The sequence below is a fragment of the Salvelinus namaycush genome, chromosome 7, assembly GCF_016432855.1.
Source record: "Salvelinus namaycush isolate Seneca chromosome 7, SaNama_1.0, whole genome shotgun sequence".
NCBI lineage: Eukaryota > Metazoa > Chordata > Actinopteri > Salmoniformes > Salmonidae > Salvelinus > Salvelinus namaycush.
In genome coordinates this window covers 52,523,935-52,539,425 of record NC_052313.1, presented here as the reverse complement: position 1 = coordinate 52,539,425, position 15,491 = coordinate 52,523,935, and the positions used below count along the sequence as shown (strand labels likewise).

The following is a 15,491-nucleotide window of genomic DNA, read 5'->3' as shown; positions in this document are numbered from 1 at the left end:
GGGATGTGTTTTGTCACCCCTCCTGTAATCTTATACACTAATAGTTGTACTAGTTCCCATCCTGACAGACACCTCGATAAGTTCTCTGATGACACTGCCTTGATCAGCCTGTTGCACGATAACGAGGAACAACATGGCCCGGTCCTTTGTAGAGTGGTGTGACGAATTACACTTGGTCCTCAATACCATGGACTTCAGGAAGCATACAACACCTACCTCTGCAACATCTATCACAGGTCAGAACATTGAGATTGTAGAGGAAAACAATATATGGGTGTCCTCTTGGACAATAAGCTTCAGTGGAGTAAATGTACAGAGACCTGATCTACAAAAAGAGTCAACAGAGACTGTACTTTCTCAAAATCTGGGATCTTTTAATGTAGACTTTACTATACTGACTCTGTTTTACAAATCTTTCACTCTGAGTATTTTAACTTTTTGTATTGTTTGTTGGTTTGGCAATGCCACTGTCAGCCAGATAAATATGCTGAGAAGGATTATCACCACAACAAGCAAGGTACTTGGAGTCACACAGACAGGCCTGAATGAGATTTTTAAGGTCAGGGCCCTCCGCAAGGCAGCAAATTATTTTAGACCCAAGCCAACCCCTGTAGCCGCACTTTGAACTAGCCCCCTCTGGGTGCAGGTATAGGGCACCCCTCGGCAGGAAAAACACAACTAGACAATCATTTGTGCCAGGTGTGATATCCCTCCTAAATAGCTTGGGCTAATGTTCCTATCGACCCAGTAAGGCCAGCAGGCTAGTCTCTTTTTATTGGTATGGAACTTATGAAAGTTGTATTGTCAATTTGTTTTGTATTTAAACGCCACTTGAAACATGTACATGACACTGCAACAACATGTCCCCATGGGGACAGTAATGTCAGTAAAGTAGGTATTGCAGGAATTTGTTCCAACTAGGCACCACACCAGACCAACTGAGCTAATTGATCAGTTCAGTGATTGCCTCAATTCAACACACCTGGTCTTCTAGGTGGTTAAATCAAAAACATGAAGTGCCTGTGGCCCTCCAGGACCAGGGTTGTCTACCCCTGCAGTAGATGAATACTGTAAGCTCTAAAAGACACATAACCTGCAAAGGTCTTGAGACGTTCTGAAACAATCTACATCTCTAAACTGGTAACAGTCATCAAACAAAACAACGAAACAGTTCACAGAACTGAAAGCGTCCTGAATGACAACCACGGAGCAAATCAAATGGAGCAGAAGATTGTGAAATAATTGGCTTTTCAACAGTACAAACTAGCAAGAGGCGACAGTGACAATCTTTATCCACAGTGTTACCTCTATGGGTGACCTTTTGACATTGCAAAAATGCATAGATGTAAAGATAAACCAAAACCAAGCAGGTTATTTCAAATACTCATCACAAGTACATCATTTACATTTAAAAATGTCCTTGCAGATTCCTACTGCATAATACACATTTTATATAGGTTAACCCACACACTGCTAACTTTAAACTCACATTAGTAATCACTTTCTCATACTGTATGTAAATGTCACTAAAACATGTTCTTCAAATAAATGTCACCACAAATAATATGAGAAACACATTTCTGGCAACATCTCCACATATCTGGAATGACTGGAGCAAACTACAAAAATCGCTGAAACTGTAAACACTTATCTCCCTCACTAGCTTTAAGCACCAGCTGTCAGAGCAGCTCACAGATTACTGCACCTGTATATAGCCCATCTATAAATAGACCAAACAACTACCTCTGCCCCTACTGTATTTATTTATTTATTTTGCTCCTTTTCACCCCAGTATTTCTACTTTGCACACTCATCTACTGTCAAATCTACCATTCCAGTGTTTTAATTGCTATATTGTATTTACTTCGCCACCATGGCCTATTTATTGCCTTTACCTCCCTTATCTCACCTCATTTGCTCACATTGTATATAGACTTATTTTTCTACTGTATTATTGACTGTATGTTTGTTTTACTCCATGTGTAACTCTGTGTTGTAATATGTGTCGAACTGCTTTGCTTTATCTTGGCCAGGTCGCAGTTGTAAATGAGAAATTGTTCTCAACTTGCCTACCTGGTTAAATAAAGGTGAAATAAATAAATATCTGCATTGTCAAAATGGCCCCATAGAAGTACCATGTAAAAGGTGTGTTAGTGTTACTACCTGTGTTAGTGGGCTGATTGTTATTATTCTGATTTATGGAGTAATCTCTAGAAGACTTCTCTCCTACAGTGCTGTAAACTGTATCCATGGCAACCCCAGAGAGAACCCCTGAAGCTCCAAGGTTGGTGACCTGAACATCCTCTACAGTGTGATAAACAGTATCTGGGACAACATAATTCCGATTGTTGCCTGCATCCCCTGTAAAGTTACACCATCCATTAACATTGTTTACAGCAAACAGAGTAGAAGAGGTTCCGTGAATTTAGGAGGTATTTGTCCTTTAAAGTTTGCATAAGGTTATGATGAGAAAACTTGGAAATATTCTGGGTTGTGGGATTACAGCTGTGGACTCTCTCTCTGTCTCTCTCTCACACACACACCTAGTTTAAAACAGTTTTCTGGAATGAAACAAAAACAACACTACCGTACTGTTCTGTGCTGAGAGGAAGTATGTGTGTAGTGCTTGGAAGTATGTGTATTTAGTGCAGTACATGAATAATGTTGTTTGTATTACTTTGGGAACCCTGTTAGCAGGTTGAATATGAACCAGTCTAGTTAAGGTAACACTTACCAAACATTCCACCAAAATACTTTCTCAAAAAGTTGATCCAGGTGTCTTGGGGATATCCTGAGATGAAATAAGAAACTCAAAAATGTAAGACAGTAACATTTTCATTCAAATGGTTCTTTGTTTTCACTAGAATCCAAATGTTCTGTGAAGTAGTGAGTATGAAGAATTGAGACAGGAAGAGACAGAGAATCATCCTACCTGTCTTTTTCTTCCACACCAACATTCCTGAGGAGTACAAATATACACATTTTATTTTCCAAGTTGATCCATGGTTCTGTAGCTTATGTGTTAGGTTTAACAGAGTGAGAAATAACCCCTCTTAAAGTACAAGTCTGTGTATTAACCATTCTGTCAGCTATTGAGTGTGACTTCACCCACATTTACATGTTTAAGCAGCAATAAGAAGACATCATTTCTGAAAGCACCAATAAACAACCTGCATACAGTACCTGAACAAGGCCGACTTCAAATCAATGTGAAAGTAACTGGTGAATTAAACAGATGACGACGAATGCAAACTATGCTCGATAAATCCTACACATGCATTGAAATAAAAGGCATACATCAAAGATCTTACCCAGGCCTACAATCAACAAGAATGCATGAAGACAAACTCAAAGAATGACAAACCACTAAATATACACATGCTTTTTTAAAGGGAGCTAACATGCTGACCACTCCGCTGGTGTTGCAAAATAAATGTACACATACTGTGCATTCAGAAAGTATTCAGACCCCGTCCCCTTTTTCCACATTTTCTTACATTATACCCATATTCTAAAATGTATTAAATAAAAAAATGTCATCAATCTAGATTCCGTCTCTCACAGTTGAAGTGTACCTATGATAAAAATTACAGACCTCTACATGCTTTGTAAGTAGGAAAACCTGCAAAATCGGCAGTGTATCAAGTACTTGTTCTCCCCACTGTATACAGTGTGTGCAAATGAGGTAGGATAAGGGAGGTTAGGCAATAAATAGGCCATAGTGGCGAAATAATTACAATATAGCAATTAAACACTGGAGTGATAGATGTGCAGAAGATGAGTGTGCAAGTAGATTTACTGGGGTGCAAAGAAGCAAAAAGAAATAAAATAAATAACATTATGGAGATGAGGTAGTTGGATGGGCTATTTACAGATGGGCTATGTACAGGTGCAGTGATCTGTGAGCTTCTCTGACCGCTGGTGCTTAAAGCTAGTGAGGGAGATATGAGGCTTCAGTGATTTTTGCAGTTCGTGATAGACTGCATCCAATTTGCTGAGTAGAGTGTTGGAGGCTATTTTGTAAATGACATCGCCGAAGTCAAGGATCGCTTTATATAGTCAGTTTTACGAGGGTATGTTTGGCAGCATGAGTGAAGGATGCTTTTTTTGCGAACTAGGAAGCCAATTCTAGATTTAATTTTGGATTGGGGATGCTTAATGTGAGTCTGGAAGGAGAGTTTACAGTCGAACCAGACACCTAGGTATTTGTAGTTGTCCACATATTCTAAGTCAGAATCGTCCAGAGTAGTGATGCTGGACGGGCGGGCAGGTGTGTGCAGCGATCGGTTAAAAATGCACTGTATCCTGGCAAAGGAGAAATATTCACTAACAGGGATGTAAACAAATTTGTGCAGAAATCTTTAGAGAAATAAGCTTTTTTGCATATGGAACATTTCTGGGATCTTTAGTTTCAGCTTATGAAACATGGGGCCAACACTTTACATGTTACGTTTATATTTTTATTTTTATTCCGTAAATCTAAATGGCTATGTATACAGTACATACAATTTGTATAAAACCCATATGGGTGTGAGACAACATCCCTCCCTGTGGCTGTATGAGAAGTGTATGATAAGGGTAATGTGTAATGTATGTATTATGTTGAGTGTGTAATGTACAGTGTCTATTTAGTATATAGCAGTACTGTGTGTCTAAGACCATTTCCCCCTTGGGACATTAAAATTCATCCTCTTCCTATACGCTATAATTATATCACAATATTTTAGGTTGACTATAATTTCATTACACCATTTCTGATACGTCACATGCCTTACTTTTATTTTCCGGCATCAGTAAAATCAGGAAGTGCATCATCTATGCCTCTACTGCCATTCAATCCAATCCAATTCAATCCAGACTGGTTTTGGATTTCTCCCTGACCAAGATGTTTGCCATTTTTGCCCCATTCTGGACCTTTGAGGGATTATGACATAGCCCCTCTAGTAGTTTAATAGGATCTATATTGGTATAGTAGTGGACAGCCTCTGAGGCAGGGTGTACCCAAAGATTTCCATCTGTGGTGTAGTATAGATCAATTTCCACACTGGTGGTGGTGGTGGAAAATACTAGTCAAAGTGTTCTTCCCACTGTATACGTAATATTTTATTTTTATATAAATTAGCAAAAATACTAAAAATCAGTTTTTGCTTTGTCAATATGGGGTATTGTGTGTGGATTGATGAGGGGGGGGGGGAATTATTTAATAGGTTTTAAAATAAGGCTGTAATGCAACAAAATGTGGAAAAGGTCAAGGAGTCTGAATACTTTCCGAACGCATTGTACATGTTATTTAATAATTTAATCCAGAATGATTGCGCACGTTAATGAGTGTCTGCGTAGCCAGGTGCTAAAATAGAACTTGCTTCTAATTTTGACACATTATGTGCTGCAAGTTCTGCCTCTTCCATCTCTTCATTGGTTTTTAGGAACATTTACCCACGTGGGTGATTGAAAGATGAACTGAGGTCCACACTCCAGTTGCCAACCGCCATACGAAGTCCACAGAAGAAGAAGAAAAGTAGAAGAACTGAAGGAGGAGAGATTACTAGAAACAAAGTAGGTTTCCCCTTTCATCTGTGGATTAATTGTCTGAGTAGAGAAAACACGATTTTGTGTGACTCAAAATGGGGCAAAAATTCTACAAAGATCCAGAAAAAAGATATTGGGCATTTCAGGTAACATAACAACCCAATGTTTATATCCCAGGACAAATTAGCTAGCAACAGATAGCTAGCTAGCTAAATATCCATGAATGTTTCACGTGTTTCGACCTGTCCCCAAATTAATATAGCTGGTTCAGAGTTCGTTCTGATATTTCAACCTGAGTGTCCTGATTGTGTCTGGTGTGGATGGACAAAATCAACATGTGCATGCGGACACATGTAAGGCTGCGTCCGTGATTCAGCACCGCTGAATGGACAGCTCCTCGGTACAGGTAGGCATAGTGGAGCTCCATGGCGTGGTGCTGAATAGACAGCACCTCTGTCTAGTAGACAACTATATAATTCTTCAGTCTGTGGGCAGTTAGACATTTTCTAGGCACGGTTAGGTAGCCTACAATGCGTATATGAAAATCATAACTGGCATTAGAAATGGTAGGATCAATTGTAAATTGGCACTCCAGATGAAAAAGGTTGCCGGCCCCCTAGGGCTATAGCCACTCTTGTGGAAAGGTGCATACAGTGTAGATCTATAATGACTTCCCACCAACGGTCTTTGTAGAAAGTGGGAAGAGCACAAGACAATGTTGGTGGGAAGTCATGATAGTGTCTTCAACGATACAGGAGAAGAGAACATGAACGACTGCAGAGGACTAAAAAACATAAGTAGCTTAGCTTTATAAAAATAAAATAAAAACAGGACATGTATTTTTTTCGGGAAGTCGTTCAGTTGTGTTTCTTTTTATGACAATACATGAAACCAAAATGGCATTAGCCTCCTGGGCCGAATGAATGAAGATACCAATTAGGCAACAGCTATCAAAACCTATTTTAATAGCTATAAAATATCTTTTGGTTTCCAATGGTCACTAAAAAGGAGGACTCCCCCACCTCCCAATTCCCTGGCTATCAGATTACAACAGATTCAAAGCAATCGGCGACCGGCGACCGGCCTAAACTGCTTAACGGCAAAACAAACTGGTACTCTCTGTTCTCTGGTTTCTAAAAGTGAAAGAAAAGGCATCATGTGTCACGACTTCCGCCGAAGGTGGCTCCCCTGCCTGTTCGGGCGGTGCTCGGCTGTCGTCGTCACCGTCCTACTAGCCGCCACCGAACCCTTTTTCGTTTGTCTGTTTGTTTTGTCTTATTAGTTTCACCTGTGTTTCTGTTGTTTTCGGTTAATGAGCTTCCCTATATTTAGTAGGTAGACCCGCCCTTGTTTTGTGCGGGATTGTCTTTATTTTGTTACGTGTGTGCATTGTAGGCTGAGGTGTATTTTCTTTCTTACACTTGACACCCTGTGGTTTTTGGGTTGTCACGTTGTATGTCCGCGCCCTGTATTTGTTGGGCTTATATTTTGTGTGTGCCTTATTTAAGAGCACTATACCCCAGTGAAACTCTCTCTGCGTCTGATTCCTGCACCCACCTAGTCCCGCGTGACAGAATCCCGCACAACAAATGGAATCAGCAGGAGCAGCCGCATCTCCTCTCCCATCGATGGAGGAAAGGGTCCTCCATCATACCAGTGTTCTCCACAGGATTGGTTCAGCTATGGATCAAATGATGGAGAGGATGGATCGATGGAAGAGGAGTGGCCTTCCCACCTCATCTCCAGCACCTCCTGTTCCTGCTACCGCATCCGGCTCCAGGGCTCTTCGGCTGGCGCTCCCACGGGAGTATGATGGAATGGCGGCTGGGTGTCAGGGTTTCCTTCTACAACTGGAACTTTACCTGGCGACCGTTCGTCCTACTCCCTCCGGAGAGGAGAGCGTGAGCGCCCTCGTCTCCTGTCTGACTGGACGAGCTCTCGAGTGGGCCAACGCAGTGTGGAATGGTCCAGACTCGGCGAGGGATCATTACCCCGAGTTCACCCGCCGATTCCGAGCTGTGTTTGACCACCCACCAGAGGGTCGTGCAGCGGGTGAACGGCTGTTCCACCTGCGTCAGGAGACGAGGAGCGCACAGGGCTTTGCCCTGGAGTTCAGGACCTTGGCCGCAGGAGCAGGGTGGGACGACAGGGCCTTGATAGACCATTTCCGATGCAGCCTCTGGGAGGATGTCCGCAGGGAGCTAGCGTGTCGGGACACCACCCTCACGCTGGATGAACTCATTGACATGGCCGTCCGTCTCGACAACCTGCTGGCTGCCCGCGGACGTTCGGAACAGGTCCTGTCGTTTCCACCTCCCAGCCCTCCTGTTCCTATCCCTATGGAGTTAGGGGGGGCAGTTTCGAGGGGGACCGGAGGAGGAGTGTCCTCCTGCACCAGTTGTGGTCGGCGAGGACACACGGCCGACCGGTGCTGGAGGAACTCGTCTGGGAGTCGGGAGGGCAGGCGGAGCACTACTCGATCACCCCAGGTGAGTCAGCACCAGACTTACCCAGAGCTTCCTGTCGGTCATATGTATGTGTTAACCTCTTTCCCTGGGTTTTCTCCCTCTCTACAGCATAAGGCGCTAGTCGATTCAGGCGCAGCTGGGAAATTCATAGATCGGGGGCTCACGTTAAGGCTAGGGATTCCCCTTGTGTCGTTAGACCTACCTTTCCCCGTGCACTCCTTAGATAGCCGACCATTAGGGTCAGGAATGGTCAGGGAGGCCACGGTACCGCTGGACATGGAAACGCAGGGGAGTCATAAGGAGCAGATTAGTCTGTTCCTTATCGACTCACCTGCGTTTCCAGTGGTGTTGGGAATTCCCTGGCTAGCTCAGCACAACCCGGTGATTTCCTGGCGACAGGGGGCTCTTAAGTGGTGGTCAGAGGAGTGTTCAGGCAGGTGTATAGGAGTTGCCGTTGGTGCGACTACGGTGGAGAGTCCAGACCAGGTTTCCACTGTGCGCATTCCCTCTGAATATGCCGATTTGACTATCGCCTTCAGTAAAAAGAGGGCGACCCAATTACCACCCCATCGTCGAGGGGACTGCGCGATAAACCTCCTGGAGGACGCTGCACTTCTTAGGAGTCACGTGTATCCATTGTCCCAGGAGGAGACAGTAGCTATGGAGACATATGTTACTGAATCGCTGGGACAGGGGTACATTCGGCCCTCCGCATCACCTGTCTCCTCGAGCTTCTTTTTTGTGAAGAAGAAGGATGGCGGTTTACGCCCGTGCATTGATTATCGAGGTCTAAATTCCATCACAGTTGGGTTTAGTTACCCACTACCTCTCATCGCTGCGGCGGTGGAATAATTTCACGGGGCGCGCTTCTTCACAAAACTGGACCTGAGGAGTGCGTATAATCTGGTGCGTATCCGGGGAGGAGATGAGTGGAAAACCGCATTTAGTACTACATCTGGCCATTATGAGTATTGCGTCATGCCATATGGGTTGAATAATGCTCCAGCCGTCTTTCAATCCTTCGTAGATGAGATTCTCCGAGACCTGCTCGGGCAGGGAGTGGTAGTGTACATCGATGACATCTTGATCTACTCTGCCACACGCGCGGCGCATGTGTCTCTGGTGCGTAAGGTACTTGGGCGACTGCTGGAGCATGATCTGTATTGCAAGGCGGAGAAATGTGAGTTCTTCAAACAGGCTGTTTCCTTCCTGGGTTATCGTATTTCCACCTCCGGGGTGGTGATGGAGGGTGACCGCGTTACAGCCGTGCGTAATTGGCCGACTCCGACCACGGTGAAAGAGGTGCAGCGGTTTTTAGGGTTTGCCAATTACTACCGGAGGTTTATCCGGGGTTTTGGTCAGGTGGCTGCTCCCATTACCTCACTGCTGAAGGGAGGACCAGTGCGCTTGTGTTGGTCAGCAGAGGCGGACAGAGCTTTCAGTCGTCTGAAGGAGCTGTTCACCAATGCGCCCGTGTTGGCGCACCCGGACCCCTCTTTAGCATTCATAGTGGAGGTGGACGCGTCCGAGGCGGGGGTCGGGGCCGTGCTGCCCCAGCGCTCGGGCGTACCACCCAAGCTCCGCCCTTGTGCCTTCTTTTCGAGGAAGCTCGGTCCGGCGGAGCGAAACTATGATGTGGGGGACCGGGAGTTGTTAGCTGTAGTCAAGGCTCTGAAGGTGTGGAGACATTGGCTTGAGGGGAGATACTGGTGGCCCACGTTGGCTAAGGACGTTAGATTTTATGTCTCCTCCTGCTCGGTGTGCGCTCAGAGCAAGGCTCCTCGGCACTTGCCTAGAGGGAAGTTACAGCCCCTCCCCGTTCCACAACGGCCGTGGACACACTTATTGGTGGACTTTCTTACCGACCTTCCCCCGTCCCAGGGAAGTACTACGATCCTGGTCGTTGTGGATCGGTTTTCTAAGTCCTGCCGTCTCATCCTGTTGCCCGGTCTCCCTACGGCCCTGCAGACTGTGGAGGCCTTGTTTACCCATGTCTTCCGGCACTATGGGGTGAATTGGGGCCCCCAATTCACGTCCAGAGTTTGGAGGGCGTTTATGGAGAAACTGGGGGTCTCGGTCAGCTTGACCTCGGGTTTTCACCCCGAGAGTAATGGGCAGGTGGAGCGCGTAAACCAGGATGTGGGCAGGTTTCATATTGCCGGGACCGGCCTGGTGAGTGGGCGAGGTATGTTCCTTGGGCTGAGCTCGCTCAGAACTCCCTCCGCCACTCCTCAACGAACATGTCCCCTTTTGAGTGTGTGTTAGGTTACCAGCCGGTCCTGGCCCCATGGCATCAGAGCCAGACCGAGGCTCCTGCGGTAGAGGAATGGGTACAGCGCTCCAAGGACACCTGGAAAGCCGTCCAGGAATCGCTAAGGTTAGCGGGAGAACGGCAGAAGAGGAGCGCTGACCAGCACCGCAATGAGGCCCCCGTGTTCACACCGGGGGACAGGGTCTGGCTCTCGACCCGAAACCTGCCCTTCCGCCTGCCCTGTCGGAAGCTGGGGCCGCAGTGTGTGGGGCCGTTTAAAGTCCTGAGGAGAATAAACGAGGTGTGTTACAGGTTACAACTTCCTAGGTATTACCGTATTAACCCCTCGTTTCATGTGTCTCTCCTCAGGCCGGTGGTGGCTGGTCCCCTCCAAGAAGGTGAGGTGCCTGAGGTCCCTCCGCCCCCTCTGGACATCGAGGGGTCCCCGGCGTACATAGTACGTGGCATTCTGGACTCGAGACGCCGGGTGAGGGGCCTACAGTACCTCGTGGACTGGGAGGGGTACGGTCCGGAGGAGAGATGCTGGGTTCCGGTGGGGGACATTTTGGATCCTTCTCTACTGAGAGACTTCCACCGCCTCCACCCGGATCGCCCGGCGCCTCGCCCTCCGGGTCGTCCTCGCCCTCGGTACTGGGTACTGTCACGACTTCCGCCGAAGTTGGCTCCCCTGCCTGTTCGGGCGGTGCTTGGCGGTCGTCGTCACCGTCCTACTAGCCGCCACCGATCCCTTTTTCGTTTGTCTGTTTGTTTTGTCTTATTAGTTTCACCTGTGTTTCTGTTGTTTTCGGTTAATGAGCTTCCCTATATTTAGTAGGTAGACCCGCCCTTGTTTTGTGCGGGATTGTATTTATTTTGTTACGTGTGTGCATTGTAGGTTGAGGTGTATTTTCTTTCTTACACTTGACACCCTGTGGTTTTTGGGTTGTCGCGTTGTATGTCCGCGCCCTGTATTTGTTGGGCTTATATTTTGTGTGTGCCTTATTTAAGAGCACTATACCCCAGTGGAACTCTCTCTGCGTCTGATTCCTGCACCCACCTAGTCCCGCGTGACACCATGCTGGCAGCTGCTGTCTGAGCCATGCCATCCAATACTCTAAACAGATGTTGTATTTTAATCAGGATTGGAATGATTTGTCTACTTTTTTACCTACTTTAAATGATTGTTCTTGAGTGACTGCCAGACCCTGCTATACCCAATGGAAACCCCCAGGGTTAGGGAGTAACTGATTACATGTAACCTAGCCAACCATGGAAACCCCATATTTATTATGGTAAAGCCACACACAGCCAAAATTAACCATCCTTTTATGGACCTGCAGATAGGCCTTATGCACAGTCACATATTATAGTGGATGGTCGATATGGTATCGAAAACGTAGCATACTTGTGCGACTACGGGAGAATATCAATGGCATACTCCTTGCATCCTCTCTCCTACTTCTCAAAACCCATTGGATGAGAAAGCCAGAGGTCCCTCCCCTCTGACCTTCTCCTCCAATGGGTTTTGAGAAGGAAGCGAGGAGAGAGGATGCGAGGAGTAAACAATTAAGATTCTACCCATGGCTTAATGTTAACCGTTTCCTAACATTATATTTCATTGACTTGTGTGTGTTGTGATGTACTTCAAGCACGCCGTGATGGTGCGAAGTATTTGCATAAAGTTCAGCTTTCCCAACTTTGGTCCCGCCCTGTTCACGACCCTCGGCCATGCTACCAACTGTCCCTTGCACACGTTGCTTCTCTTCCATTGGAAATGAATGGCTATCTGTGGTTTCATGGCCCACATTATCTTCATTGAGCCACTGTGAACCGTTTATTTGAAGTCATTTTTCTAGTTTGTTTGTAACAAACAGTTTTGTAGTATGTTGACTGTGGCTATGTATTCAGCCTTCATAGCAGACATGAGCTTTCTGTGAAAGTAAAAGTTGCCTGCTGAGCCACTCGATTGAAAAAAAAACAGGATGGATGTAGCTGTTAAGTTATTTTATCAAGGTTTAAGATCAATTATTAAATAATTCTACACAGAAACTTAACCATTAGGATTAGAGGTTATGTAGCATGTACATGGGAAGAGAGGAATGTATGGGTGTGCCTAAAGGAAACAAAGTGGATCATTAACCTATGTTTGAACCGACCAAGCTATAGATCTGTAGAGATAAGGGAAGACAGCAAGAGCCCCTCTAGGTTTTCCACATCTGGGGGGGGGGGGGCTGGAACTGTCAGCTAAGTGGTAATAAACTATGGTGAGACTTCAGGAGATAATCCAGATATTGTGTGTAAGGTATGTGCGTTAGTATGTTAAAATGGACTTTTGGTCAGCTTTGTCCTTGTCGGAGAAGAGGAGGGACATTTAGAAAGCTATGACGCTGTGTGTGATATATAACCTAATGTACATGGTTTTTTGAGGAGAGATCTCTCAAGAATAAACGCTATTGATTAATTTGGTGGCTGGTCTTTGTCTATTTTATGCAAATAAGGATCTTACAAATTCTTAGAAACGGACAGAGTGTTTGCTTTGTTATAATTAAATTGGTTAACGAACATTCAGGAAACTATTTCCTTCAACAGTAGCCTATAACAAAGGTAAAATAACCTAGCCAGCGATTTCACATCTATGCAATATCCATTGTACTGTTGGGTTCTGAGAATATGAAATATTCTTATTCATGTCACTGAGGGAGAGAGGGTAACATTTACATTATGTCAGGTTGTTATTGTTAGTCATCAGGGATCCTATGGGAGGAGAAGAGACACAGTCTGGTACCAGTCACCATGACAGCTGTAAGTTGGGGAGGAGTGAGCCCTTTGGGGCAGAGGTCAGGTCAGATGAAGTGAGGAAGAACAGATATCACTAAGGTTCTGTCTAGCAACAGAGATCCGTTCAGAAGTGTAGGAGGAGACTCAGCATAGGAGAAAGGATTAAATATCAATGCTTGTATGAATATGTTTTTGTCTAATGCAGCTGTATTGATCCTCTGGGATGAATAAACTTGGTTTTGTTTTCATAGTTTAAGCTTTCATAGTGTCCGTCATGTTTTTTCTCTGAGAATTAGAACCTAACAGTACGATAAACATATTTTTAGGTTAACACAAAGTAATTACCATACTTTTTGCTGATTAATTCAGATTAGACTAATCCATACTGTGCACTGTCCAAATTGGTGCCTCCCTGTGACACATTATGAAGACTGTGCCCTACAGCAGGTGGTGCATCTAACCCCTTGTCTTGACTGTAACAGTAGCCTGAACAGTACTGTAAATACAGGTACAACAGGTATCCCCTTCAGGGGGTATAGCTCACTGTTGTTGCTGCTGTTATGTCAATCTGTGCTTCAGAACTATGTACATGTACAGTGCTCTGTTACTATAGATGTGCTGTTCTTACCTGTTATGACAGCAAATACTACAATGAGACAGACAACCAGAGCAACAACAGCACCGATACTGGAAGACTCTGAAATGAAAACACATTTTGTATTGATACTTTGACAGGAGTTGATCAGGAATTCAACATAGTGCAGCATTCAAAATGTCCTACAACACTAACAGTGTTACTGACATATCAATACATAAGACTGTAACACACTTATGAGGCGGCAGGGTAGCATGGCGGTTAGAGTCTTGGACTAGGAACCGAAAGGTTGCAAGGTCGAATCCCTGAGCTGACAAGGTAAAAATCTATCGTTCTGCCCCTGAACAAGGCAGTTAACCCACTGTTCCTAGGCTGTCATTGAAAATAAGAATTTGTTCTTAACTGACTTGCCTAGTTAAATAAAGGTTAAATATATGAGTGTCCACTCACCTGGACCAAACACCTCACTGACTTCCTCACTAACAGCATTCTTCAGCTTGCAGATGTACTTGTAACCATTGGTTGATTTGCCAGTGTTGCTCTTAGAGACATTCCTCTGTTTGTATAAGACCTCCCATGCTCTCTCTCCCACTTTCCAGCTGTAGGTGACTGGTTCAGCATCAGTGGTGTCGCCCTCACAGGTCAGAGTGCAGGAGGTTTGGTTGGCGTTACAGGAAGAAGTGATTGTGGGTTTGGGGACTGCCTCTGTAAATAGAGGAAAGAAACAGGAATCATTTGGGAAAATGCTTGTGAGGCACTACAATACATAACCTGCTGTTTCTACATAACCTGCTGTTTCTACATGACCACACACACATACACAGACACACATAGAAACACTTACTGATAACAGATAGTTTATATGTCTTGTCAGGCTGTTTGCTGTTGAACTCCACAGAATAAACTCCACTGTCGGTTTTCATCAATCCTTTGATTCTCAGTTCTCCAGTAGTCTGGTCCAGGGTTGTACGCTCTTTGAAGGCACCATAGATGTCCAGACCAAAACCCTGGTCCCACTCTGCCACCTTGTTCCTCCCATGCCTCCATAGGATGCTTGTGATGGGGTCAGGCACTGTGGATTTGTCCGGTGTCAACACCAGCTCACCTCCCACTTTAAGATAAAGATACTCTGGAGAAGCAGACATTTCATACATGTATCAGAGTATCAATGTATCCAGGGTAATACATTATGGTTAGGGTATAAATATGTAGTTCTAACCCTATTGGCATTGAACTGACATTATTATCAACCTTTACTGTTTATATCTAGAATTCTGCTTGCTGGGTGTATCTGGTCTATGTAGTCTGACCACTTTGACTAGTATGTCCCCCCTCACCACCACCACTGGGGTGGAAATGTATCTAGACTACACTACAGAATAAAGTCTTTGTCTACACCCTGTTCACTATCATATCACTAGCTAGGTTTCCATCCAATCTGCGACAGATGTTCATGATATTATTCTAAAATCTGCATAAAACAATAATCACATTTTCCCACCAGAGATATGTTTCCATCAGACTGACTTTTTGCTGATAAAAGTCTTTGAGTGATGAGGTAGTGTACATAGCCCTCCATACCTCTCTGATTCAGAGGGGTTGGGTTAAATACGGAAGACACATTTCAGTTGAATACATTCAGTTGTACAACTGACTAGGTATCCCCCTTCCCTTTCACTTTACATTAAAATAACTGTTGCAGATCAATTCCCATGTACTAAATGAAAAATACAAATTTAAATGGGTTCCATCGCATTTTCAACTATACTGATGGTTTGTCACAAATTGCTACGTTATATAGACTGTTGTGTTATATCGACTATTGTGCATTATATAGACTGTTGTGCGTTATATAGACTGTTGTGCTTTA

At 44.8% G+C, this 15,491-nt stretch overlaps 1 protein-coding gene and 1 pseudogene across 4 annotated transcripts in view; both read right to left on the bottom strand.

Moving 5' to 3' along the window:
• Positions 1-15,491, bottom strand: part of LOC120051419 — a 206,130-nt pseudogene that overhangs the window by 57,788 nt on the left and 132,851 nt on the right.
• Positions 1-15,491, bottom strand: part of LOC120051417 (T-cell surface antigen CD2-like) — a 59,556-nt gene that overhangs the window by 11,578 nt on the left and 32,487 nt on the right. For 3 of the 4 annotated variants that reach the window (XM_038998269.1, XM_038998270.1, XM_038998273.1), the window contains exons 2-6: positions 14,466-14,750; positions 14,072-14,326; positions 13,655-13,723; positions 2,933-2,959; positions 2,735-2,791 (exon numbers count right to left, since the gene is read on the bottom strand). In XM_038998269.1, coding sequence (XP_038854197.1) covers positions 2,735-2,791; positions 2,933-2,959; positions 13,655-13,723; positions 14,072-14,326; positions 14,466-14,750 — 693 coding nt within the window. The remainder of the gene's footprint in view (positions 1-2,734; positions 2,792-2,932; positions 2,960-13,654; positions 13,724-14,071; positions 14,327-14,465; positions 14,751-15,491) is intronic. The other variant, XM_038998271.1, reaches the window with a different exon arrangement.